General features: G+C 44.9%; 1 protein-coding gene across 2 annotated transcripts in view; it reads left to right on the forward strand.

Annotated features, from left to right (window-relative positions):
* The window catches only part of prkar2aa (protein kinase, cAMP-dependent, regulatory, type II, alpha A), a 323,658-nt gene that overhangs the window by 17,144 nt on the left and 280,080 nt on the right, over positions 1-26,434 (forward strand). Inside the window, exons 6-9 of one of the 2 annotated variants that reach the window (XM_078209954.1) lie at positions 1,630-1,702; positions 6,576-6,685; positions 8,933-9,057; positions 9,919-14,649. In XM_078209954.1, the coding sequence (XP_078066080.1) occupies positions 1,630-1,702; positions 6,576-6,685; positions 8,933-9,057; positions 9,919-9,981 (371 nt within the window). In that variant the 3' untranslated portion in view covers positions 9,982-14,649. Of the gene's footprint in view, positions 1-1,629; positions 1,703-6,575; positions 6,686-8,932; positions 9,058-9,918; positions 14,650-26,434 lie in introns of those variants that run through there. The other variant, XM_078209955.1, reaches the window with a different exon arrangement.

The raw sequence follows: 26,434 nt of genomic DNA on the forward strand, positions 1-26,434 counted from the left end.
ATGACCAGATTTGTTCCATGGCAGGTCCATTGAATTCGCAGAGATTTTACCACTGGTTAACAAGGATTTATCTCCTAGAGCACCGAGATGAGCTAAAAGATTTTGATATTCTTTTGCTCATATTTCCTGTTGGCTGCTGATATCAGGTGGATTGCTGGATTGTTATTTAGGAGACAACTTCTGGGAATTGCAGTCCTGTTGTCTTTGAGACCTCACTAAGTTGTATCGTATGATCCATGTACAATTTCAATACAGTTTTCTGCCTCGTAAGTCTGGTCTTGAAAGGGTATTGGAGGTAGATCTCAGGGAATCTGCTCCCAATCCAGCACTTCTCCTTATGAATAGAAGCTGAGGACTCAGTAAAACCCTACATTTTTTATGTTGTGGGTGCCGTAATCTTGATTCTCGTGAGAGATTTCGGGAAGGATTGCTAGAACATAGAACATTACAGCGCAGTACAGGCCCTTCGGCCCTCGATGGTTTCATTGGTCGGCGCAACAATCTAAAGCCCATCTAACCTACACTATTCCAATATCATCCATATGTTTATCCAATGACCATTTAAATGCCCTTAATGTTGGCGAGTCCAGGCCCTTACTACTCTGAGTGAAGAACCTATCTCTGACATCTGTCCTATATCTATCACCCCTCAATTTAAAGCTATGTCCCCTCGTGCTAGCTATCTCCATCCGAGGAAAAAGGCTCTCACTATCCACCCTATCTAATCCTCTGATCATCTGTATGCCTCTATTAAGTCACCTCTTAACCTTCTTCTCTCTAACGAAAACAACCTCAAGTCCCTCAGCCTTTCCTCATAAGGATGTCCACCATACCAGGCAACATCCTAGTAAATCTCCTCTGCACCCTTTCCAATGCTTCCACATCCTTCCTATAATGTGGCGACCAGAACTGTACGCAATACTCCAAGGGATGCAGCTGAAGGTTTGTGTCTGATTAATTGTCTATTGCTAGTTTTTTTATAAATAAACCAGTTCTGTAATTTAGAGTTTCAGTCTTTGCCCAGAGTCCAATAGATGAGAAGAAGATTTGTGACGATTCAGTTAGCTAAACGGTGTGATTCATTCTTCTCGTGGGCAACACTTGACTGGCATTGTGCTTTGTGTAATCGCACAATTGAGTTGTAGGCGACAGGAACCCTTTGGTCCTTGGCTTGGAACATAAGCGGATGGTTGAGTAATACCAAGAAATGGAACAATGAGTTCCGCAGTTTAGAAGTACAAAGATTAAATCATTTAAGAGTGGGATATAATGGGATGAGTCCTTCAACTTTTCTTTCCACTCTTTGTTATCTTTCTTACCCTTTTCTCTTTATCAGCATGACTAAGGTCATTGCTGCTTTGAACCTGCCTCTCCTAATCTTGATTTCAAAGTAGTTCAGGATATAGGAAAGAAGTACAGCAGGAGTGTTTGCAGCTTGCTTGGAGCAAGGGAGAAAAGTTGAAAGGAGTGCTTGGAATATCAATCAAGTAATTGATGCGCAAAATAGATTGCAGGATAGAAATGTGTGAGGGATTGTTAAAATGTTAAGGGTGGTGAACTCTTGTTTTTCTATTTTTAGCTTTAAGAATGTTTACTTTTAATTTTCAACAATTTTTTTTGTTTTGTTAGATGTCCCTGCAAGTGGAATGTACTTCATGACTTACGAGTGGCTGAAGTGTATTCTTACTCCTGAGGGACAGAGGTCAGTAGCTCCATCAAAAGGAAATGTTCGTTGAAAATCGAGTTTAATTGTGTGCAGCAATTCTTCCTCTGGGAAAGAAACTCGGGATAGTCTCACTGTTCCCCAATTCGATGTTCTTAATGTTCCTGGGGAACAGACAGAAGTGGCACAATGATGAGTGCATCAGGTTGCACCACAGACTGACAACACTTCTGTGCACATGCACTCTCCCTCCATGTGTTGAGTCATCGGTCTCTGCTCGTATGTTATAGCGGAGGCAAGGAGTAACCAGGGATGTTTTGTGTTCTCATTTTTTTCCAACATTAGATCTGTGAATACATAAAGTACTCCATTGGTTGTGTGGTACTTTAGGCTTCCCGAGGTCTAAACTCCCAAACTTAAGAATAGAAGCAGGAGTAGGCTCTTTGAGACTTTCAGAAAGACCATGGCTGTTCCTCTACCTCAACTCCATCTCCCCGCATGATCTCCTTATCCCTCAGTATCCAAAATTCTATCAACCTCTATCCTGAATATATTCACCGACTGAGCATCCGCAGCCCTCTGGGTAGAAAATTCCAAAGATCCACAGCTCATTGAGTGAGGAAGTTTCTCCTCATTCAGTCTTAAATGGCGACCTTTTATTCTGAGCCTGTGACTCTATATTCCCAAGGCAAGGAAAGCGTTTTCCCAATCAAGCCCTTTCAGAATTTTGTGTTTTGACAGGTAAATTGGCCGATTGGAAAATGATGTTAAAAGGTATGACGGTAGACAGGCATTGGCTAACACTCAAAGAACTGATACAATAAATATCCATTCCTTTAACACACAAAAACCCAGCAGGAAAATGTTCTAACCGTGGCTAACAAAATAAATCAAGGATTGCAGTAAATCAAAGGAAGAGGTGAAAATAGTTACCAAAAAAATGGTAAGCCTGAGAATTGGGAGCATTTTAGAATTCTGCACAGCAGGTCCAAGAAAAAGATTAAACAAGGGAAAATAGAATGTGAGAAACTAACAGGAAACATATTAGCAAAAGAGTAATCCTGGTATGCTGGCAATATTTATCCCTCAAATCAATGTCTCAAGAATAGATTCTGGTCATTACCATGTTTCTGTTTGTGGGATCTTGGTGTCTCAAATTGGCTACCACTTTTCCTGAACTTCTACAGCTTTGTGAAAAGGAAAAGATTCGCAAAAACAAATGAGAGTTCACTACCATCAGAGTCGGGAGAATTTATAATGGCATATAAAGAAATCGCAGAGAAACTTAACAAATACTTTGTGTCTGGCTTCACGGAGGAAAATACTAAAAACCTCCCAGAAATAAAGGAGCATTAAGGAAATAGTGTAAAGGAACTGCAAGATATTAATATTAGTTTAAAAAACAGTATAGAGAAATTAGTGGGACAAGTAGACAGAATGTAGATAACTCTCCTGGACCTAATGATCTACATCCCAGGGTGTTGAAAGAGGAGGCTGCATTGGTGGTCATCTTTCAAAATTCGATCGACTGGAATGGTTCCTGCAGATTAGGTGGTGAAAAATGTAAGAAATGAGCGGGAGAGAAAATGGGGAACGACAGACCTGTTGGCCTGACGTCAGTAGTATGGAAACTGCTAGAAGCTACAATCAAGGATGTGATAACAAGACATTTGGGAAATAATGGTGGGATGGGGCACAGTCAACATGGATCAATGCGAGGGAAATCATGTTTAACGAACCTGTTGGAGTTTTCTGATGAGGTAACAAGCAGAATAGATAAGGGAGGACCAGTGCATGTGGTATATTTAGAATTTCAGAAATCTTTTGATAAGATCTGTTATGGTTCAAGTCAGAAACTCCAAAGTGTTCTATGGAGCCCGCCTGGATCATTTTTGCATCTTGAATTTGGCTCGGATAATCATGAGATGTTTCACTTCAGGTATGATTGAAGTGATCTTCTCGAGAGCTTCTTTCAAACAAAGTTTGTTTAAGAATATAGTTAACATGTATAGTGAGAAAATTAACAAGAACTTTTATCAATTACAAACAAGAAACAAACAATCATGATAATGTATAACACTTAACAAAGATATCTACAATGTTCCAAGCAAACCAATCCCTTGGACAAAAGACTATTTTCACAGGTTTAACACAGCACAGACTAATGCTCACGTGATACTGGAAATTGAGTCCTTTGGTTGAAGTTTGCAGTTCTCTGGATTCACTCCGAACAGTTTGAAGACAAGACAGCTTCCCAAAGCCCCAGAGAGACTCTGGTCCAGTCCCCAACAACAGCAGATTTTCACCCTTCGGGAAAACAAGTTCTTGTTTTCAGCTAACCAACAGAATTTTCAAAACAACGGAGAGAGGGAAAACACTTCTTTTTAGCTTGCTGTCCCTTCTAAAACTAAAAACTCAAAGCTGCAGCTCCAAACTGACAAATGAAAAAAAAACTGTCCAAAAACACATGACCACCCTCCTAACAATGCAGGGTCATAAAACTAAACCCAGAGTAAACACAAACAGCCCCATTTAAGCCACTTGAGTAGCAATAAAATGACATTTCCAGTCAAGCCAGCAACAGTGACATCACTGAAGCTGTGAACTGCAGAAATCACGTTTTTAAAAAAAACCTTTCTTAAAGGTACACTAACATCACAGATCCCATACAAGAGGTTAGTAAATGAAGTTAGAGCACATGAGATTTGGAGTAATATACTGGCATGTATTGAGAACTGGGTAACAGACAGAAAACAAAGTAAGTATAAATGGGTCATTTTCCAATTGGCAGGCTGTGACCAGTGGGTATCACAAGGATCAGTACTTGGGCTCCAGTCAGTCATAATCTATATCAATTATTTGGATGTGGAGATTAAATGTAGTTTAGAAGTAGTAGTTTGGAGTTTAGAAGAATGAGAGGGGATCTCATAGAAACTTATAAAATTCTACCAAGATTAGACAGGATAGATTCAGAAAGAATGTTCCCAATGGTGGGGGAGTCCAGAACTAATTTTTTTAAAAAGTTTTTATTTATTACTGTTACAAGTAGGCTGACATTAACACTGCAATGAAGTTACTGTGAAAATCCCCGAGTCGCCACACTCCGACTCGTGTTTGGGTACACTGAGGGAGAATTTAGCATGGCCAATGCACCTAACCCGCACGTCTTTCGGACTGTGGGAGGAAACCAGAGCACCTGGAGGAAACCCATGCAGACACGGGGAGAACATGCAGATTCCACATGGACAGTGCATCGAACCCGGCTCCCTGGCGCTGTGAGGCAGCAGTGCTTGCCACTGTGCCGCTCAACCAGGGGGTCATAGTTTGAGGATCAGGGGCAAACCTTTTAGGACTGAGGTGAGGAGGAATTTCTTCACCCAGAGGGTGGTGAATGTGTGGAATTCACTATCACAGAAAGTAGTTGAGGCCAAAACATTGTCTGATTTCAAGAAGAAATTAGATATAGCTCTTGGGGCTAAAGGGATATGGGGCGGAAGACCGGATTCAGGTATTGAACTTGATGATCAGCCATGATCAAAATGAATGGGAGAGCAGGCTCGAAGGGCCGAATGGACTACTCCTGCTTCTGTTTTCTATGTATGTTTCTATGTACTATTTCCAAGTTTGCAGATGAGTTGCCTCCTCAAAAAAACTTCCACAAAACTAGATGGAACCAGGGGCGGGGCGGTGGCACAGCGGTTAGCACTGTTGCCTCACAGTGCCAGGGCCCGGGTTCGATTCCCGGCTTGGGTCACTGTCTGTGTGGAGTCTGCACGTTCTCCCCCGTGTCTGCATGGGTTTCCTCTGGGTGCTCCGGTTTCTTCCCACAGTCTGAAAGATGTACTGGTTAGGGTGCATTGACCCAAACAGGTGCCGGAATGTGGCCACTAGGGGAATTTCACAGTAACTTCATTGCAGCGTTAATGTAAAGCCTTACTTGTGACTAATAAATAAACTTTAGGAAGTGTGAGGTGTCAAGAGGATACAAAGATACTTCAAGGGGATTTAAAGAGGCTGAGTGAGTGGGCCAAAATTTAGTAGATGGAATATAATAAATATGATCCATTTTAGTAGTGAAAACATAAATACAGGATATTTCTTAAATGGTGAGAGGTTGATTGAACTTCAAAGGAACTTGAGTGTTCTTGTTCCTGTCACTGAAAGCTAATATGGAGGCGCAGCAAGCAATTAAGAAGGAAAACTGTGTTGGCCTTTGTTACAAGATTTGAATACAGGAGTAAAGATGTCTCACAGCAATGATATAGTGCCTTGGTGAGCCTGCACATGGAGTATTGTGTGCAGTCTTGGTCTCCTAACCTGAGGAAAGATGTACTTAACATGGAGGGAGTGCAACAAAGATTTACTAAATTAATTCCTGGGATGGAGAGGATGTCCTCGAGGGAAGATTAAATAGACTGGACTTCATTCTCTGGATCTTAGAAGACTGAGAAGTGATCTCATTTAAAGATACAAAATTCTTAACAGGGCTCATGCAGGAAGGATTTTTCTCTTGGCTGGGAGGGTCTTGAACCAGAGGACGCAGTCTCAGAATAAGGGGTAGGCCACTGAAGACTGATGAGGAAGAATTTCTTCAATCAAAGGGTGATGAATCTTTGGAATTCCCTACCCCAGAGGGCTGTGGCAGTTCAGTCATTGAGTGTGTTCAAGACCGAGCCAGATAGGTTTCAACATATTAAAAGCATCAATAAATAGGGAGCAGTGCAGGAAAAAGAGGTGGAAGGTCAGCCATGATCTCATTGTATGGCAGAGCAATCCCTAAGGGCTGAATGGCCCACTCTTGCTCCTACTTCCTCTGTTCTTAGGGAAGAAATGGAAATTGGGCTGAGGCAGAAGCATGTTTCAGGAATTTAATTCCATCAATCACTTTTTTTCTCCCCCACCTCTGCTGCAGTGCGACTGATCTGAGTGTGCCGCGAATCCTGTTAGCTGGTGGAATGGCCGGAATCTTCAACTGGGCGGTTGCAATTCCTCCAGATGTGCTGAAGTCCAGATTCCAGACGGGTCAGTTCATTCTTCTGATCATTTTGAGTCTCTACAATGACCTGGCTTGGGGGATAGAGTCTGGGTAAAGGGTGGGTAAATGCCCCGGCCTGCTGGAACAGGAAGCATATAACCCAGAGAATTCTGGGTTCAACTGCTGTTCTGTGACCTCAGGGCAGTATGGTGGCACAGTGGTTAGCACTGCTGCCTCACAGCATCAGGGACCTGGGTCCAATTCCTGACTTGGGTCACTGTCTGTATGGAGTCTGCACGTTCTCCCCGTGTCACGTGGGTTTCCTCCGGGTGCTCCGGTTTCCTCCCACAGTCCAAAAGACGTGCTGGTTAGGGTGCATTGGCTGTGCTGAATTCTCCCTCAGTGTACCCAAACAGGCGCCGGAGTGTGGCAACTAGGGGATTTTCTCAGTAACTTCATTGCAGTGTGAATGTAAGCCGACTTGTGACACTAATAAATAAACTTTTAAACTTTCAAAACTTTTTTAAAAACTTTAAAACTTTGATCTGAAGCCAGGGTGGTAATATTTGCCCCGAGTGTCTTTACTCTGGGGATGGCAAGAGGAATCGGCTCCTAATCATCCTGTGCGTGAACTTTAGATGTGGAGATGCCGGCGTTGGACTGGGGTAAGCACAGTAAGAAGTCTCTCAACACCAGGTTAAGGTCCAACAGGTTTATTTGGTAGCAAATACCATAAGCTTTCGGAGCAATGCTCCTTCGTCAGATGGAGTGGTCTCTGTTCTCAAACAGGGCACAGACACAGAAATCAAATTACAGAATACTGATTAGAATGCAACTTTAGGGCAGGATTACAACCTCAAAATCAAGGGGGGTCAGTTGAGGACGGAGTTGAGGAGGAACTTCTTCTTTCAGAGGGTGGTGAATCTCTGGAATTCTCTGCCCACTGAAGTGGTGGAGGCTACCTCGTTGAATATGTTTAAATCACGGATAGATGGATTCCTGATCGGTAAGGGAATTAGGGGTTATAGGGATCAGGCGGGTAAGTGGAACTGATCCACTTCAGATCAGCCATGATCTTATTGAATGGCGGGGCAGGCTCGAGGGGCTAGATGGCCTACTCCTGCTCCTATTTCTTATGTTCTTATGTGGCAATGTGTGTTCACGTTAATTGTTGCCAATCCTTCCCTGGACTCGCACATGAGGAATGGCCCTTTGCAGGAAGCACTTGTTGGGATCTGTGAAACTCTACCTGATTTTCAGAGTAGAGGAAATGAAGCCATTTGGTGATTTTGTGTTGTTTAATGGTATCCAAGATTTACTTGAAGGATGCACGGATAGGATGAGATGAATTCGGGAGGCGGTGTCAGGCCGTGTAGAATTGTCACTGGACTAATAATCCAGATACCCAGAGTACCACGCTGGGGACCTGGGTTCGAATCCCACTGAGGCAGATGGTGAAATTTGAATTCAGTAACAATCTGTAATTAAGTCTGGTGGTGAAACCATAAAAGCAAATTACTGCGGATGCTGGAATCTGAAATCAAAAGAGAAAATGCTGGAAAATCTCTGCAAGTCTGGCAGCATCTGTAAGGAGAGAAGACAGCTGACGTTTCGAGTCCAGATGACCCTTTGTCAAAGCTTTGTCAATGGGGAAACCATTGTTGATTGAACCATCTGGTTCACTAATGTCCTTTCAGGGAAGGAAATCTGCAGCCTTTGTGCAGACCCCACAGCCATGTGGTTGACTCCTTCTGAAATGGCCCAGAATGCCACTCGGTTCAAGGGCAATTAAGAGTCAGTCGCAATCTATCCATAACTGCTGGGCTGGGCCGCAACACGTACATCTCCCAAAAAGAGTAAGGTTATTGAAAGCTTGTGCAGAGCAAGAGCAGAGACATATGGGGCAGCACAGTGGCACAGTGGTTAGCACTTCTGCCTCACAGTGCCAGGGACCTGGGTTCAATACCTAGCTTGGGTCTGTGTGGAGTTCGCACGTTCTCCCCATGTCTGCATGGGTTTCCTCCGGGTGCTCTGGTTTCCCCCACAATCCAAAGACATGCTGGTTAGGTGCATTGGCCATGCTAAATTCTCCCTCGGTGTACCCAAACAGGCGCCGGAGTGTGGCAACTAGGGGATTTTCACAGTAACTTCATTGCAGTGTTAATGTAAGCCTACTTGTGACATTAGTAGATAAACTTTAAAATATCACTTGGACTGACTGAATGCATTTACAGTACAGAAACAGGCTAGCATAATTCTAATAAATCCATTTAATTACATCCCTCAACTCTTAGCGCCAGAAGGAATGTATCCCAATGGATTCCGAGATGTTCTTCGAGAGCTGATCAGGGAAGAAGGTATTGGCTCGTTGTACAAAGGCTTCACTGCTGTCATGATTCGAGCTTTCCCCGCCAATGCGGTAAGAATTATCATTTTATCTGAGCTACATTCTTATCTTTGATTCAACAATGAAGTGAGATTTGCAGCACTTGCACAGTGGGGAATATGTATCCCGCTTAATTGTCTTTATGACAGTGTTTTTAACGACAGAATTATGCTCTGGTTGTTGCAAAATTAGAAATCATTTTAGGAATATTTAATTGGCTGTTGTCAGGAGGGGGAAGCGATGGCCCAGTGGCATTATCGCTAGACAGTTAATCCAGAAACTCAGCTAATGTTTTGAGAGCCCAGGTTCTAATCCCACCATGGTAGATGGGGGAATTTGAATTCAATGAAAGGTATCTGGAATTAAGAATCTACTGATGACCATGAAACCATTGTCGGAAAAACCCATCTGGTTCACTAATGTCCTTTTTAGGGAAGGAAATCTGCCACCCTTACCTGGTCTGGCCTACATGTGACTCCAGAGCTACAGCAACATCCAATTAGGGATGGATAATAAATGCTGGCCAGCCAGCGATGCCCATGTCCCATGAATGAATAAAGAACAGTAGACGCACCACAGCCAAGTTTAAGGTTCATGTTTTAAGGCACTGGAGTGTGGCGACTAGGGGATTTTCACAGTAACTTCATTGCAGTGTTAATGTAAGCCTACTTGTGACACTAATAAATAAACTTAAACTTTATCCTCATTGGTGTGAAATAATGTTGCAGTCAGGCAACAAATAGAGAAACCCAGCAATCGAACACAAGAAATGTGATGGATTCTTGGACACAGTTTTACAGGGATTTTGGATTTTGACTGAGATGAAAGTTGACCAAATTTCCAAAAATAAATTGCTGACATTTTGTGGTCTCCCTTTTCCTATTTCTTTTTCAGGCCTGTTTCCTCGGCTTTGAGGTTGCCATGAAGTTTCTGGACTGGATTCTACCCGGCTTATGAAAGAGGGACCATGACTGAATCAATGTTGAGAAACTCTGAGATAACTTGCCAGAAGGTTTTCAACATGCTAAATCAGGAATGGGATTTCATTATCTAATAGTTGCTGCATTAAAATGTTAACAGAGTAATTTTATAAAGAAATATATTTACACTTGCCTTAACAATGTTCAACAGATGACTCTGGGCTCTATTTAAAAGCCTGACGTTTGGCCAGTTTTGACCCATAACTTGTAAAAGAATGCAGTAGGCATGGGAAGAAGGCAATTATGGATCCAATTGCATTAAGCTGGTGAAAAAGTGTTTCTTGGTGATTATAGATAGCTTCATTACCTCAAGACCTTAATTGCACTAATGTCTACTGTCATTATTCCTCACTGCAACGCAAACATGCAATTACAAAGCAAAATGCTAGACTTGCACGGTATCTGAAGGGAAAGATAGGGGCCAGAATTCTCCGGCCATTCACGCCGGTGGGGATTCTTCAGTCCCACCGGCAGTGCATCCCCGCCTGTGGGTTTCCTGCCAGCGTGGGGCGATGTCAATGGGAATTCCCATTGACAGCGGCGGGACCAGAGAATCCCGCCGCTAGCAAACAACGCGCCACCTCCCGCCATCGGGAAACACACGGCTGGGAGGCCGGAGAATTTCACCCAGATTGTTAATATCTCAAATGTGTCCCTGCAACAGTTAAGCCTTATTGTAGATATAACTTTTAAGGTGATATGAAGCGGGATTGCCCTAAATTTCCTTTGGTACAGCTAGCTTTTTTGAGAGATGAATTTTCAGTCCCAAGAAGTTCGAGATCTGCACTGGGAGGAATGCTCCGGGCGGCACAGTGGTTAGCACTGCTGCCTCACAGCGCCAGGGACCCAGGTTCAAATCCAGCCTTGGGTCACTGTCTGTGCGGAGTCTGCAAGTTCTTCCCATGTCTGCATGGGTTTCCTCCGGGTGCTCCGGTTTCCTCCCACAGTCCAAAGAGGTGCAGGTTAGGTGGATTGGCCATACTAAATTGATCCTTAGTGTCAGGGGGATTAGTGGGTTTACGGGGATAGGGCCTGGGTGGGATTGTTGTCGGTGCAGGCTCGATGAGCCGAATGGCCCCCTTCTGCAGGGATTCTATGCAAATCACACGGAGTGCAGCTGTTCAAGAAGGTGGCTCACCACCACCTTCCCAAGACAGTTTGGGATGGGCAACAAATGTTGACCTGACTAACAACACACCCTGGAAAGAAGGAAAATAACATCACATCTTTTGGGTTTGTGAGAACGTGACTGACTGTACCACTGTTTTGTGGGCTGCAGTATTGTTTATTCTGCATCTTTCAGTGTCCATCCCAGACATGTGTCTATTCAGTATGTGTCCCAGATGACGCTCTACACTATCTGACCCATCTTAACCTGGCCTAGTGTTAATCTGAACCTGCCAATCACAATCTCATAGGAACCTGCATTTGTTATGTTTTAAATTCAGAAATAAGCAGCCTTTAATGTTCGGATCGATCCTGCTGTCTCAGCAGTGTGGATTCAGACTGACCATCACCCCCGTGGACAAGGGTCATTCGGGTACTGAAAAATTGAAATCCTTGTAAATCTCTGTTTTTAACCACTTGTTTCCATATTTGAACACCATTGCCTCAGTGTCTAAACATACTTGTGCTCAGCATTAAGGCACTTGAATTTTGATTTTGCATCTTCACCTTGGGTCCATCTGACACGGCAGAAAACTAGAGCTATTCCTCAGGGTTTACATTTAGTTGGGGAATGTTGGTGGGATCTGAAATCACAGTTTCAGCCGTACAGTTGGGTAGTTGAGAATGGAAGCCAGCTGCTCTCTCCGAGGTAGAGGGGAAATCAGCACCTCTCTCTCATTGTCATTGCGCTCGGATGTCTGTGGCTCGGCACCTCAGTCACGCCACCTGCCCTCTTTGGTGCCGGGCACAGAGCGAGGCTGAGAATGGCAGCAAGCTGGTATGACAGGTTTGGCAGAAACAGAGTGGTGAAAACACAGATTATGGCTTCAATTGGCATTGATGGGTGTATAGATTTTGCAAAGAATCCCAAAGGGCTGGTGCTGCAAGTTTTACCTCTGGACCTTGTGAAGACGGACCGGTCCTGTAGCCCGAATAGATGGGTGCCCGCAGTTCACTGATGCCAGCTCTAACACAGCCCATCTGCTTACTGCCCCCCTTGCTCCTCCCACCCAAGGTGTGAAACAGAGCTGAGATTGATACTGTGCTCAACCCAAATCCATCTATGTGCACGCTCCAGCAGGACAGGGCGGCACGGTGGCACAGTGGTTAGCACTGCTGCCTCACAGTGCCAGGGACCAAGGTTCGATTCCCGGCTTGGGCCACTGTCTGTGTGAAGTTTGTATGTTCTCCCCGTGTCTGCATGGGTTTCCTCCGGCTGCTCCAGTTTCCACCCACAGTCTGAAAGACATGCTGGTCAGGTGCATTGACCGTGCTAAATTGTCCCTTAGTGTCAGGGGGATTAGGAGGGTAAATATGTGGGGTTATGGGGATAGGGCCTGGGTGGGATTGTTGTCGGTGCAGGCTCGATGGGCCGAATGACCTCCTTCTGCACTGTAGATTCTATGACCTCCTGGACAGTGACTGAGAGCAGGAACCCTGGCTTATCATCTCGAGCCGAGGGGTATAGAGGTAATTTGTTCCATTTCCACTGTGGTTGTGTGGATGTGTTTGAAGACACTATATTTTCTGACCATGTTTCTGCAATGCTGGCTCTTTTCTGCAGGATTTGCTGAGACCTGGTGATCTGACTCCTGAATGGATTTTTATACCAAAAATGATGCTGCATTCCTTTGGGAGGCAGAGGTTTTAAATCACTTGGGTAAATGTTCTGAGATTTCAATTCTCTTTATTCATTAATTGAATCATTTGAAACTCTGACACATCAGTGCGATTTTTATGGGTTGATTGCAGCTTTTTAACTGTGCCTTCTGTTTTAACTCCTGGCCATAATTTACTATCTGCAACGGCCTGTGCTTTACATGGGGGAGTTAATTAGAGTTTCCAGACTGGTGCTGCTGGAACAAATGATAAAAAGTTTAATTATAATTGAGAACAAATCTAAATCATGAGCATTAAATGATTCATAATGGAGGCGAAGATTAAAACCAGTGAAGAAAATCAGCAAAAGAGAAATTAAATTATCACTGGACTGGGAGTTTCTTTCCTGGGACATTGATTGAAGAAATCTGACTTGAAGCCGTGGGATTGTCAGCCATTTGACGGATGATTTGGAGATCAGGTTTCCCCATTCTATCCATTTTGTTTAATGGACAACAAATCTTTAAATTTGTTTCCAAGCCAAAGCAGTGACCTTGGAAAGAAGCGTTTCTGTAAAGCCCCTGTGAATGTTTGCATTGTACATTTTTTTAAAAATGAAAAGTGCAGCCACCAATGCAATGAACCCAACCTTAGTGAGCCTTCTCAGCTTGTGTCGATTTACGAGGCAGTTTGATTTTGATGCCTCCTGTTGTATCAAGTTAACAATACCTCAAAACTGCCCTCCATTTTCTTGTGCAGAACTGCAGCTGTTTACAGCCACCTGATGAATGTGATATCGTTGCTACTTTCTTTGTAGAGGGAGGGAATTGCCCGGTTCCTCCCCTTCTCTCTCTCTCTTCCCCCCCTCCTCCCCCCAAAGCCTTGTTCTAGAGTTATGTATGCACTTCTACCCCTGTCACAATCTAGATGACCACCTCCCAGGGTATCTGGTTGTAGAATTGGCCAATGCCAAATGCCTGAAAATGGTTGTCCATCCAGCTACTGCGTCACACAGCTGTACCCAGCCGTCGGGCAGTGAAATAAATAAACAGGGAGGGAGTCATCCAGGTGTGAAATAATAGATGGGGCGGTTTTGCACGCGGATAGCCCCTGTCCTTTCACTTCTTACGCCTAGATTTAAATTGAATGCAATTCGCTGAACATCCCTTTGAATTGAACGGGTCTTCGAGTAACTGGGTTCAGATGGGTACTTACAAGCACAAAATAATAGCCCAAAAATACACCTATTTCAGTACTTCATTGCCTCTTTAACTTGAGCCTTAGTACTGAGGGAGTGCCAATCCATCAGAAGTGCAATCACTCAGATAAGATATAAAATGGAGGCCCCATCTGCCTTCTCATGTCCGCATAAAAGCACTTGAGCATGGGAGTCCAACGTGGTGTCCTGTCCCATGGTCATCCCTCTGTTTCCACCACTAAAATGGATCATTTGGTCGTGAACCTCATTGCGGTTTTAGAATCCTCTTTGTGAATTACAGCAGCGACCAAGCTTCGAAATTACTTGGGATGCCGTGAAGTTGTGAAAGGTGCTATGCAAATGCAATTTCTTTTAACTGATCTGTAAATAAATATAGATTCTTTCATGGGGCTGGTCATATTTTATCAATGATTTTTAATGTTTTATAATTGAAGCAATGTGACAGTTATGCTATTATTTGTACGAATTTACTTGGATGCGTCTACAGTGACTTAAATCCAATGTGATCAAAAGACCTTCCTGAAATTATCTGCTTTAAAGCGAGTGCAGATCTGCGTGATTTTTTTATTGACAACCCAGTCTCATCGATAATAATGAATAAATCAATATTCTGTCTTTGTTTAAAATCCTTTGCACCCAAATAAACTTGGTTTCAATGTATCTAAGTGTGTGTTTTCTGATTTAAATATTAAAATCTGTAAGTCAATCAATCGCTGGAAAGACAGAGGCTGAGGGGAGACTTGATAGAGATTTGATTTTTTGATTTTGATATGATTTATTATTGTCACGTATTAACATAGTGAAAAGCATTGTTTCTTGCACGCTATACAGACAAAACATACCGTTCATTGAGAAGGAAACGAGAGAGTGCAGGATGTAGTGTTACAGTCATAGCTAGGGTGTAGAGAAAGATCAACTTAATGCGAGGTAGGTCCATTCACAAGTCTGACAGCAGCAGGGAAGAAGCTGTTCTTGAGTCGGTTGGTACATGACCTCAGACTTTTGTATCTTTTTCCCGATGGAAGAAGGTGGAAGAGAGAATGTCCGGGATGCGTAGGGTCCTTAATTATGCCGGCTGCTTTGCCGAGGTAGCGAGAAGTGTAGACAGAGTCAATGGATGGGAGGCTGGTTTGCATTAAAATCATGAGAGGCACAGACAGGGTGGATAGAGGCTTTTTCCCCAGGGTGGAAGTGTCAATTACAAGGGGGCACAGATCCAAGATGAGAGGGGGAAAAGTTTAAGGGAGATGTGCGGGGGAGGTTTTTCACACACACGGTGGGTGCCTGGAATGCGCTGCCAGAGGAGGTGGTGGCAGCAGGCACATTAGCAACATTTAAGAGGAATCTAGATGGGTACATGAATAGGGAGGGAATAGAGAGTGATGGTCCGATTAAGGGCAGTTCTTTTTAGTTAGGGCATCATGATCGGCGCAGGCCTGGAGGGCCGAAGGGCCTGTTCCTGTGCTCCATTGTTCTTTGTTCTTTTTGTACCAGTTTAGGTTTTTCAAATTGCTTGTTTGGATATTGTAATTGCCCCATAATGGGTGCCACTCGATCTGTGCATTATTTATTAATCACAAGTATGCTTACATTAACACTGCAGTGAAGCTACTGTGAAAATCCTCGAGTCACCACACTCCTGCACCTGTTCGGGTACACTGAGGGAGAATTTAGCATAGCCAATGCACCTAACTAGCACGTCTTTCTGACTGGGAGGAAACCGGAGCACCCGGAGGAAACCCACGCAGACACGGGGAGAACGTGACCCTAGCCGGGAATCAAACCCGAGTCCCTGGCGCTGTGAGGCAGCAGTGCGAACCACTGTGCCACCCATTATAGAACTTGGGGAAAACTTGGCAAGAGCCACAAGTGCAGAGAGATGTGACTGATGATTAACCAGCTCAAATCGTGCAACTCACCATCACAGAGCAGTGGGAAACTTCTCTACATTTATCCAGCTGTGACTGAACTCCCGGCTATCTGATGATGAAAAATCAGAGACCCCACTGATGGGAGAAGAACCCATTTCTAAACTAAACTGAGTAATGAACAGCATCTGGAAGTAGGGCTGTACTGCACCTACTGCAAGGTGATTGAGGCGGACACGCTGGGATCGTTTAAGACTTATCTAGATAACCACACGAACAGACTGGAAATAGAGGGATACAAACGAATGGTCTAGTTGGGCACATGAGCGGCGCAGGCTTGGAGGGCCGAAGGGCCTGTTCCTGTGCTGTATTGTTCTTTGTTCTTTGATCTCACTTTATCGATCCCGTTCCAGCTGCTCATCACCACTGGTATGCAGCTATCTTAGAATAAAAGGAGACGGAAGCATCGAGAGACCAAGAGGGCAAACTGCATCCAATATCAGGTCGGTGTAAAAGGGGAATTACACATGTTGGCCAGAATTGTTTGTGAAATTGCATGAGAATGTGCCAGCAAAATTTTTTTTAAATTCATTTACAGGATTGTGGGCATCACTGGTTAGGCCAGTATTTATTGCTCATCCTTGAGAACAGTAAGGAGTCTCACAACACCAAGTTAAAGTCCAACAGGTTTATTTGGTGGCACGAGCTTTCAGAGTGCTGTTCCTTCAAGGAGCACTCCAAAAGCTCGTGCACCAAATAAACCTGTTGGACTTTAACCTGGTGTTGTGAGACTACTTACTGTGCTTACCCCAGTCCAACGCCAGTAACTCCACATCATGCCCTTGAGAAGGTGGTCGCGAGCCGCTGCCTTAAACCCACTGCAGTCCCAAAGGTGTAGGTACACCCATAGTGCTGTTAGGTTAAGTAAAGTTTATTTAATGTCACAAGTAGGCTTACATTAACACTGCAATGAAGTTACTGTGAAAATCCCCTAGTCGCCACACTCCGGCACCTGTTCGGGTACACTGAGGGAGAATTTAGCATGGCAAATGCATCTAACCAGCACGTCTTTTGGATGGGAAAGGGAAGGAGACCCAGGATTTTAACCCAGCGACTGAAGGAACAGCCAATATATTTAAAAATCGGGATGGTGAGTGACTATCTCTGTCACTTCCTCCAGCCACTTCCTCCAGCCCTACAATCCTCCACGAGATCTGCACTCCTGACATTTAATCCCTGCACAGTTGACATCATACATTCATCTGCCTGGGTCCTGATATTTGGGTAGACCCAGCCAAGCTCTCTTCCTGCTTTCTCTTCTACCTCACAACATTTAAGGAGCACTGAGATGAGCACTTGAAATGCTATGGCATCCAGGCCAAATGTGGACCAAATGCTAGAAAATGTGATTTTCCACTGGGGTGGCACAGTGGCACAGTGGTTAGCACTGCTGCCTCACAGCACCAGGGACCCAGGTTCGATTCCCGCCTTGGGTTACTGTCTGTGTGGAGTTTGCACATTCACCCAGTGTCTGCATGGGTTTCCTCCAGGTGCTCCGGTTTCCTCCCACAGTCTAAAGGTGTGCAGGTTAGGTGGATTGGCCAAGCTAAAATTGCCACTTAGTATCGGGGGACTAGCTAGGGTAAATGTATAGGATTATGGGGATAGGGCCTGGGTGGGACTGTGGTCGGTGCAGACTCGATGGGCTGAATGGCCTCCTTCTGCACTGTAGGATTCTATGGTCCTAATGGATAGGAGCCTGAAGGTTGACACACGCGATGGGTTGAAGGGCTTCTTTCTGTGCTGTAAAACTATGATTCTCTGGCTGTGACTCCGAAAGATGCTCCTAATCTATCTCCAGCCAAGGTTTTGGTCAACTATTAGAATTTCTCCTTATGTGATTCAGTGTCTAATTATGTTTGATGATGTTTGTGTGAAGTGCCTTTGGATGTTTTAAAGTAAAGTTTATTTATTCGTCACAAGTAGGCTTATATTAACACTGCAATGAAGTTACTGCGAAAATCCCCTAGTCGCCACACTCCGGCACCTGTTCGGGTACACTGAGGGAGAATTTAGCATGGCCAATCCACCTAACCTGCACATCTTTCGGACTGTGGGAGGAAACCGGAGCACCTGGAGGAAACCCACGCAGTCACGGGGAGAACGTGCAAACTCCACACAGACAGTGACCCAAGTTGGGAATCGAACCTGGGTCCGTGGCTGTGAGGCAGCAGTGCTAACCACTGTGCCGCCATGCCACCCCTTGCCACTTTAAAGGTGTTACATGAATGCAAACTGTTGTGGTGTATTGGTGATGGATTGTTGGAGAACCCAGGCAGGATTCTGTACTATTACTGACCTTGGACTCTTGTATACTGTTGTTGCCTGCAGAGCAAATTCCATTTCCCAGCCACAATGATGATGAATGCAAAGTGAAACTAAGTTGTTTTGAAAAAAGAACATGAAGTTCTTTTTTTTCTGCAAATCTTTTAGGCTCTCCACAACATTTTAATTTCAAGATGCGCTTTATTTGGTGAAGGTGGTCCCGATCACATGAAAAAAATCCAACAATGTTTTATTTTAATGCATTTCCGGCTAAACAAATAAAGGATGGCTGCTGCAAGTCACATGACGAGAGGGTTGGCCCTTTGTTCTGGAAGTGACCACAAGGAGTTAGAAGCACAATAGAATTCACTCAGCTGATGAAACCTCACACCTTATGGCACTGACTCCTTGTAATGAACGAAAGCAGAGGATGTCCCCACGAACTGGATCCCCAGACACCACTATCACAAAAGAGAGAAATGGATATTTATTACACTGGAAGAGATGCTGATACCCAACCCATCTCTTTCCTTCAGGTACAGCAGATAATAAAGAAAGCGAAGGGAACGTTGGCATTTATAGCGGAAGGAAAAGAATACAAAGGTAAGGAAATATTATTGCAACTATACAAGGCATTGGTGAGGCCACACCTGGAGTACTGCGCACAGTTTTGGTCCCCCGTATTTGAGGAAAGATGTAGTGGTGTTGGAGGCAGTTCAGAGGAGGTTCACTAGATTGATTCCAGAGGTGAGGGGTTTGTCGTGTGAAGAGAGATTGAACAGTTTAGGCCGATACTCTCTGGGATTTAGAAGAATGAGGGGAGATCAAATTGAGGTATACAAGATGATAAAAGGTATGGATAAAGTAGACGTGGAGCGGATGCTTCCTCTTGTGGGACATTCTAGGACGAGAGGTCATAGTCTCAGGATAAATGGTAGCAAATTTAAAACAGAGTTGAGGAGAAACTACTTCTCCCAAAGGGCTGTGAATCTGTGGAATTCGCTGCCCCAAAGTGCGGTGGATGCTGGGACAGTGAGTAAATTTAAGGAGGAGTTAGACAGATTTTTAATTGGTAATGGGTTGAAGGGTTATGGGGAGAAGGCAGGAAAATGGGGATGAGGAGCATATCAGCCATGATCGAATGGCAGAGCGGACTTGATGGGCCGAATGGCCTAATTCTGCTCCTATATCTTATGAACTTATGAACTAAAGAGGAACAATGGAATTCTGGCCAGAAGCCACAGAAACTGTCACATGACCCAAGCCTTTGGTATTTTTGGACAGTTTAACTTTACATCTTTAGCCCCAGAAGCAGTCTGTTGTTTAACATCCATCTGATGTTGGGCAGCACAGTGGTTAGCACTATTGTCTCACAGCACCAGGGACCTGGGTTCAGTTCTGGTCTTGGGTGATGACCCTCTGTGTGGAGTTTGCACATTCTCCCCATGTCTGTGTGGGTTTTCTCCGGGTGCTCTGGTATCCTCCCACAGTCCAAAGATGTGTGGGTTAGATGGATTGGTCATGCATAGGATTAGGGGCGAGGGCGGGAGATTGGGCCCAGGTCGGGTGTTCTTTCAGAGGGTCGGTGCAGACTCAATGGGTCAAATGGCCTCGTCTGCACTGTCAGGATTTTATGATTCTATGATGAACAACCAAGAAGCAGATCTCAGGGCAAAACCACAGTCTGTTTCTGGAAGCCTGTATGTGCCGGGAAATTCCCTATCATTGGCTGCAGAAAGGGTGTAGTCTTCTGTGTACTTCACCTTGCAGAATTAGCACCACCTGCAAAGCAAACTCTACAAATCAGGTGTTCAGATAGTTCAACTCAATCTCCTCTGTCTTTTTCTATCCCCACTCTCCCTTTTACTGTGTGTGTGTGTGAGTGAGTGTGTGTATGTGCGCGTGCGTGCAGTGGAGTGGGAAGTTATGAACATTCCTCCCTGGGTTTTGAATGTGAAGTAAACTAACCGAGAGTTAATCGTAGCGTGAGTTTGCTGCAAGTTATTCGTGAACTGTATCACAAACTGATGTTGGGGAAACATGCCACCACATAACTTTAAACGGGAAGCCCGGTGGCACAGTGGTTAGCACTGCTGCCTCACAGAGTCAGGGACCCGGGTTCAATTCCCAGCTTGGGTCACTGTCGGTGTGGAGTTTGCGCATTCTCCCCATGTCTGCGTGGGTTTCCTCTGGGTGCTCCAGTTTCCTCCCACAGTTCGAAAGACGTGCTGGTTAGGTGCATTGACCCGAACAGGCGCCGGAGTGTGGTGACTAGGGGATTTTCACAGTAACTTAATTGCAATGTTAATGTAAGCCTACTTGTGACAATAATAAATAAACTTTAATTTTTACTTAAGTAACTCAAAACAGTTTCTGTTCACAGACAGATGGCGTGAGGAAGTCAGTACAGTTTGCATATCTCTCTCCTGTCCATAACACTCTCTTGATTTCCTTCAATCCCTCCCTAGGCCTGGCTCTCTCCACTGAAAGGAAGTGGGCTGCAAACCAGGAAGGGTTGCGAACTCTGGCTGGACATACTGCTGCACCATCACATGATCATCTGCATCCTGCCCAACATGTCCATCCTCATGCCACCCTGCTTACCCAGGCCAATTGTAAAGGAGAACGTCTTTTCATTAGTTAATCGGATGGTTCTTCACTGTCAAGTCAAAGAGCCATTCTTCCCACATCCTATATTTTTACATGTTCAGAATTATTTGTGAGGAACGCAATTTTTTAATGTCCCAATGGTTTTTCTCCAAGTATTTTCTCACAGCCTATCATTTCTGGAGGTTCCTGAGGGAGATGTTTAGGATTCACTTTCAATTCAACTCCCCCTTAACCCTCCAAGATCTCAATGCTTCTCCATTTCTGGTCTCTTGACTATCTCCAATTTCAATCAGTTCACATTGTCTTCAGATGCTATGGTCCGAAGCTAAGCTGTTCCTTCTTCAGCCACCTTGCCTCTCCACCTCACTTTACTTCTTTGATGTTCGTTAAAAACCTGCCTCTCTGAGCAAGACATTGGTCTCCTGTCCTAATATTCCCTTGTGTGTCTCGGGTTCACCTTTTTTTTGATATTGCTCCTGCAAGTGTCTTGGGATGTTTTATTACATTAATAAATGCTAGCTGTTGTTGACTGAATGGACAGTTGGAAGTATTTGCACCTTGCACATGCCTGTGGACCCACTGAGAGTTTTGTAACATTAGCTCATCAGAGCAGCTTTTGTTACAGAGATGGAGTGACTTAGGAGCTGTACAGTTTACATCCAATGGTACATGGGCGGCACGGTGTCACAGTGGTTAGTGCTGCTGCCTCACAGCGTCAGGGACCCAGATTCAATTCCTGTCTTGGGTGACTGTGTGGAATTTGCACGTTCTTCACATGTCTGCATGGGTTTCCCCCCACGCTCCAAAAATATGCTTGTTAGGTGCATTGGCTGTGCTAAATTGCCCCTTAGTGTCCTAAGACATGTAGGTTAGATGCATTAGCTATGGGAAGTGAGTGGGGTTATGGGGATAGGGCGGGGGAGAGGGCTTGGGTAGGCTACTCTGTCAAAGCGTCAGTGCAGAATTAATGGGCTGAATGGCCTACCTCTGCACTGTTGGGATTCTATCATTCTATGATTCAGCCGGACTTGCAGCCCAACATTGCGAGACTTGGGCTCCCAATAAAATCCACGGGGAGAGGTTCACTAAACTCTTGCCACTTGTCACAGACACAAGGCGCAATGATTCGAATGAAGCTGCCATCCTCTGACTGTGATACAAGTGGCTTCATTCCAAATTTGGATCAACTCCACATTCTTCTGACTGGGGAATTTTAACCTTTCCTCGGAGTTGAATGGTTCCACTAGGTGCCAGTAAAGATCTACAAAAAGCAGGCAAGCAGGCAACTCCCCTAATCTGACAGCCAGAGATGCAAATAAGATGCAGGTGAACTAACAGACAGCAATGTATTTCCATATCGCTTCACGTCAGCCCTTGTGGATTCTACATTCACTTGCTCACAAGGCAATCCAAGTTGAGCTGCTGTGGGGTTGCGGAGTGACCACATTCCACAGGAAAAAGTCTCTCTCGTCCTGTAATAATCTCACTGTTTCTGTCTCACTCTGTGTTTCTATCTTTCAGTCTATCTCCCTTTTCTCTGGACCCCACATATTCATTTCCTTTCTTCACGTTCCTCACCTTCTAACACCTTCCTCCTTTCATTCCAGCGTAGCTTGCACTCTCCCCGTCCGCCTCCTACACAATGTCCTTTCACTCATTTACTCCACCCGTGTCTTAACCTTTCTGAAAGGCCACAAGCCCATGCTGCAAAGATTGATTTGATTTGATTTGATTTATTATTGTCACATGCATTAATATACAGTGAAAAATATTGTTTCTTGCGCTATACAGACAAAGCATACCGTTCATAGAGAAGGAAAGGAGAGGGTGCAGAATGCAGTGTTACACTCATAGCTAGAATGTAGAGAAAGATCAACTTAATGCGAGGTAGGTCCATTCAAAGGTCTGACAGCAGCAGGGAAGAAGCTGTTCTTGAGTCGGTTGGTACGTGACCTCAGACTTTTGTATCTTTTTTCCAACGGAAGAAGGTAGAAGAGAGAATGTCCGGGATGCGTGGGGTCCTTAATTATGCTGGCTGCTTTACTGAGGCAGCGGGAAGTGTAGACAGAGTCAATGGATGGGAGGCTGGTTTGCGTGATGGACTGGGCTTCATTCACGACCTTTTGTAGTTTCTTGTGGTCTTGGGCAGATCAGGAGCCATACCAAGCTGTGATACAACCAGAAAGAATGCTTTCTATGGTGCATCTGTCAAAGGTGGTGAGAGCCAAAGTGGTAGCCATATTAACCAAGGCTCTGTGGAACTAAAGTATCATTTCTTCTCTTTTGTAATCCGACTCCTTTAAAGATGAGGGTTCCAACAGTGATCACGGTCTCTGCCTGTGCGTAAGTCTTCAATGGTTTGTGTAGCCAGTCACTTCAATCTATTTCCTCCTCCACAGCTTTTACATCTGCCTCTGCTAGAGTCATTCCCATTGGCCTTTCTCAGATCCATCGAATTCCACCTGCCCAGCTTTGCCCAGCATTTAGCCTCTCAGATGAGGCTTGAGTACTGGGTGCACTCAATTTCATTCATTTGTGGAACATGGGCATCGCTGGCTGGCCAGCATTTATTGCCCATCCCTAGTTGCCCTTGGAGGGCAGTTGAGAGTCAACCACATTGCTGTGGCTCTGGAGTCACATGTAAGCCAGACCAGGTAAGGATGGCAGATTTCCTTCCCTAAAGGACATCAGTGAACCAGATGGGTTTTTCCGACAATCAACAATGGTTTCATGGTCATCAGTAGATTCTTAATTCCAGATAATTTTTATCGAATTCAAATTTCACCATCTGCCGCGGTGGGATTCGAACCTGGGATCCCAGAACTGAGTTTCTGGATTAATGGTCTAGCGATAATACCACTAGGCCATTGCCACGGCTCTCAGCAGTACAATAAATGTACATTAATTGAGGAGATGGGAGAGGGGCATTAACTAGGATGTCACTTCAATATTTACAAAGAGTGATTAATTGAAACTGTGGTGTGGTTGAGTTAGGAAATGTATGCATGTAATGTTTAACACTTGTAAATAATTGTATTTCTGAATAAACATTGGCTCCAGTGCTATGCTTCACCCCATCTGAGTTATAACACAATGTTCTCTTCAATCTCCAATAGTGAGTATGATCTTAGATTGATTGCAGGGGAATTCCTGAGTTACGTCTCCTTAATCCCTACGGTGGCACAGTGGCTCGTGCTTCTGCCTCACAGGGTCCCGGGTTCGATTCCAACCTCAGGTGTCTGTCTGTGTGGTGTTTGCATGTTCTCCCCATATCGGGGTTTCTTCCGGGTGCTCCGGTTTCCTCCCACAGTCCAAAGATGTGTGGGTTAGGTGGATTGGCCATGCTAAATTGCCCCTTAGTGTCAGGGGGATTAGTAGGGTAAATACATGGGTTACGGGGATAAGGACTGGGTGGGATTCTTGTTGGTGCAGACTCGATGGGCCAAATGGCCTCCTTCTGCACTGTCAGGACTCTACAATTAAACTGAGGAAAGAGAGAAGAAATCTCATTTTGCAGAAAGAAATAATAATATTAAAAATTGATTCTTGGATTCTGATGGTCAATGTTCTCGAGTCTTTTCCCACGTTGTTAGATTTACTGCTGGACAATCATAGACACAGGATCCAAAAGGTGTGAGTTTGGGAACAGAATATCCCACAAGGGTATGACCTTGACTTTCACTTAAATCATCAGAAGAAAACTTGAAGAGGCTGTAATAAGTCTTCGGAGACAGAAGTCCCCTCACCAAAATCCCTTCATTTACAAACTACAGCAGTGCGCAGAGTACTCGCAGTCAGCAGTCTACCTCTGGGGGTGTCAGAGGAACTGACACTCCCAGTTAAGTCGAAAGTAAAGATTCCCTGATTGGCCCATCAACTGACTCCTTAATCAGGGAACTCTTTTGTTGTCCAACCAAATAAACAAAATTAAACTAACTCGGGGACAACTCAAAAGGAGCAGCTCCCAAAAGGAGGGGAACCGCCCAAAACAAAAAACAAAGCGGAAAGGAAACTTAAAACATCAAATTAAAATGTGATTAAAGGGGTCAATAATACACCCCAGTCCCTGTGGTACCCAGCAGACACGGAAGGCATCAACAGTGCCCTCAGACACTGCATGCTCCCTCTCCAGGGACACCCAGCCACGAATATAGCTGTGGTAGAGGGGCAGACAGTCAGGTTGGACGACCCCCTCGATCGCCCATTGCCTGGACCTGTAGATGGAACTCCTCGCCAGGCCCAGGTGCAGGCGGTCCTCCTCCAGACCCACCCCCCTCCACACCGGGTGCCCATAAATCAGGAGCGTGGTTGGATCCTTAATCAGGGAGTTCATACTCCAATAGGCCAACCTCAATGGCCTGGTTGAAGTCATTCCAGTGGAGAGAAAGCTATGGAAACACAGCCTGCCCCAACAGGAGCTGGATTAAAGGTGGTGTCAAAGTGCGTGCGGGAAAGTTGGCTCAAAGAAATGAGATATGTTGGGATATCAGAAAAAAAGTGAAATATATCATAGTCATGGAGACATGCAGACGAGAAGCAAACATTGAATTCTTAACTGACATCGAGCCCTCTGAATTATGGAAAGAAAGGAACAGATTGTGAATGTTTGCTCTGGCAATGATAGGTGCAGCAGAACTTCCATCACAGCATGGGTGCAGCTGCCATTGACAATGATCTCATTGTGCAGCAGAACAACAAAGTACAGAGGATATGGGAGCTGCATACTCATGGACGCTCCCCTTCCCGGCGGAGAGGACCCTGCAGGAGCTGCATACTCATGGACGCTCCCCTTCCCGGTGGAGAGGACCCTGCAGGAGCTGCATACTCATGGACGCTCCCCTTCCCGGCGGAGAGGACCCTGCAGGAGCTGCATACTCATGGACACTCCCCTTCCCGGTGGAGAGGACCCTGCAGGAGCTGCATACTCAAGGACACTCCCCTTCCCGGTGGAGAGGACCCTGCAGGAGCTGCATACTCATGGACACTCCCCTTCCCGGTGGAGAGGACCCTGCAGGAGCTGCATACTCATGGACGTTCCCCTTCCCGGCGGAGAGGACCCTGCAGGAGCAGGATACAGGAGAGCACTAGGCTCACCAGGCAGGTGAGCTACTTCAGTCACTAAAATCAGGGGTAACAGCCAATCACCTGCCAGGATGTCTTGACGTGGAGATGCCGGCATTGGACTGGGGTAAGCACAGTAAGAAGTCTCACAACACCAGGTTAAAGTCCAACAGGTTTATTTGGTAGCAAATACCATTTGCTACCAAATAAACCTGTTGGACTTTAACCTGGTGTTGTGAGACTTCTTAGGATGTCTTGAGGCAAAGAAGATCATCACTTTCTTCAACTCTGCCAGAGGGGATCTTCCAGGCACCTACAATTGAATTGATTTGATTTATTAATGCACATGTATTGGGATACAATGAAAAGTATTGTTTCTTGCGCACTATACAGACAAAGCATACCGTTCATAGAGTACATAGGGGAAAAGGAAAGGAGAGGCTGCAGAATATAGTGTTACAGTCATAGCTAGGGTGTAGCAAAAGATCAACGTAATATGTGATAGGACCATTCCAAAGTCTGATGGCAGCAGGGAAGAAGCTGTTCTTGAGTCGGTTGGTATGTGACCTCAGACTTTTGTA

This window comes from Mustelus asterias, chromosome 3 (assembly GCF_964213995.1).
Source record: "Mustelus asterias chromosome 3, sMusAst1.hap1.1, whole genome shotgun sequence".
Taxonomy (NCBI): Eukaryota; Metazoa; Chordata; class Chondrichthyes; order Carcharhiniformes; family Triakidae; genus Mustelus; species Mustelus asterias.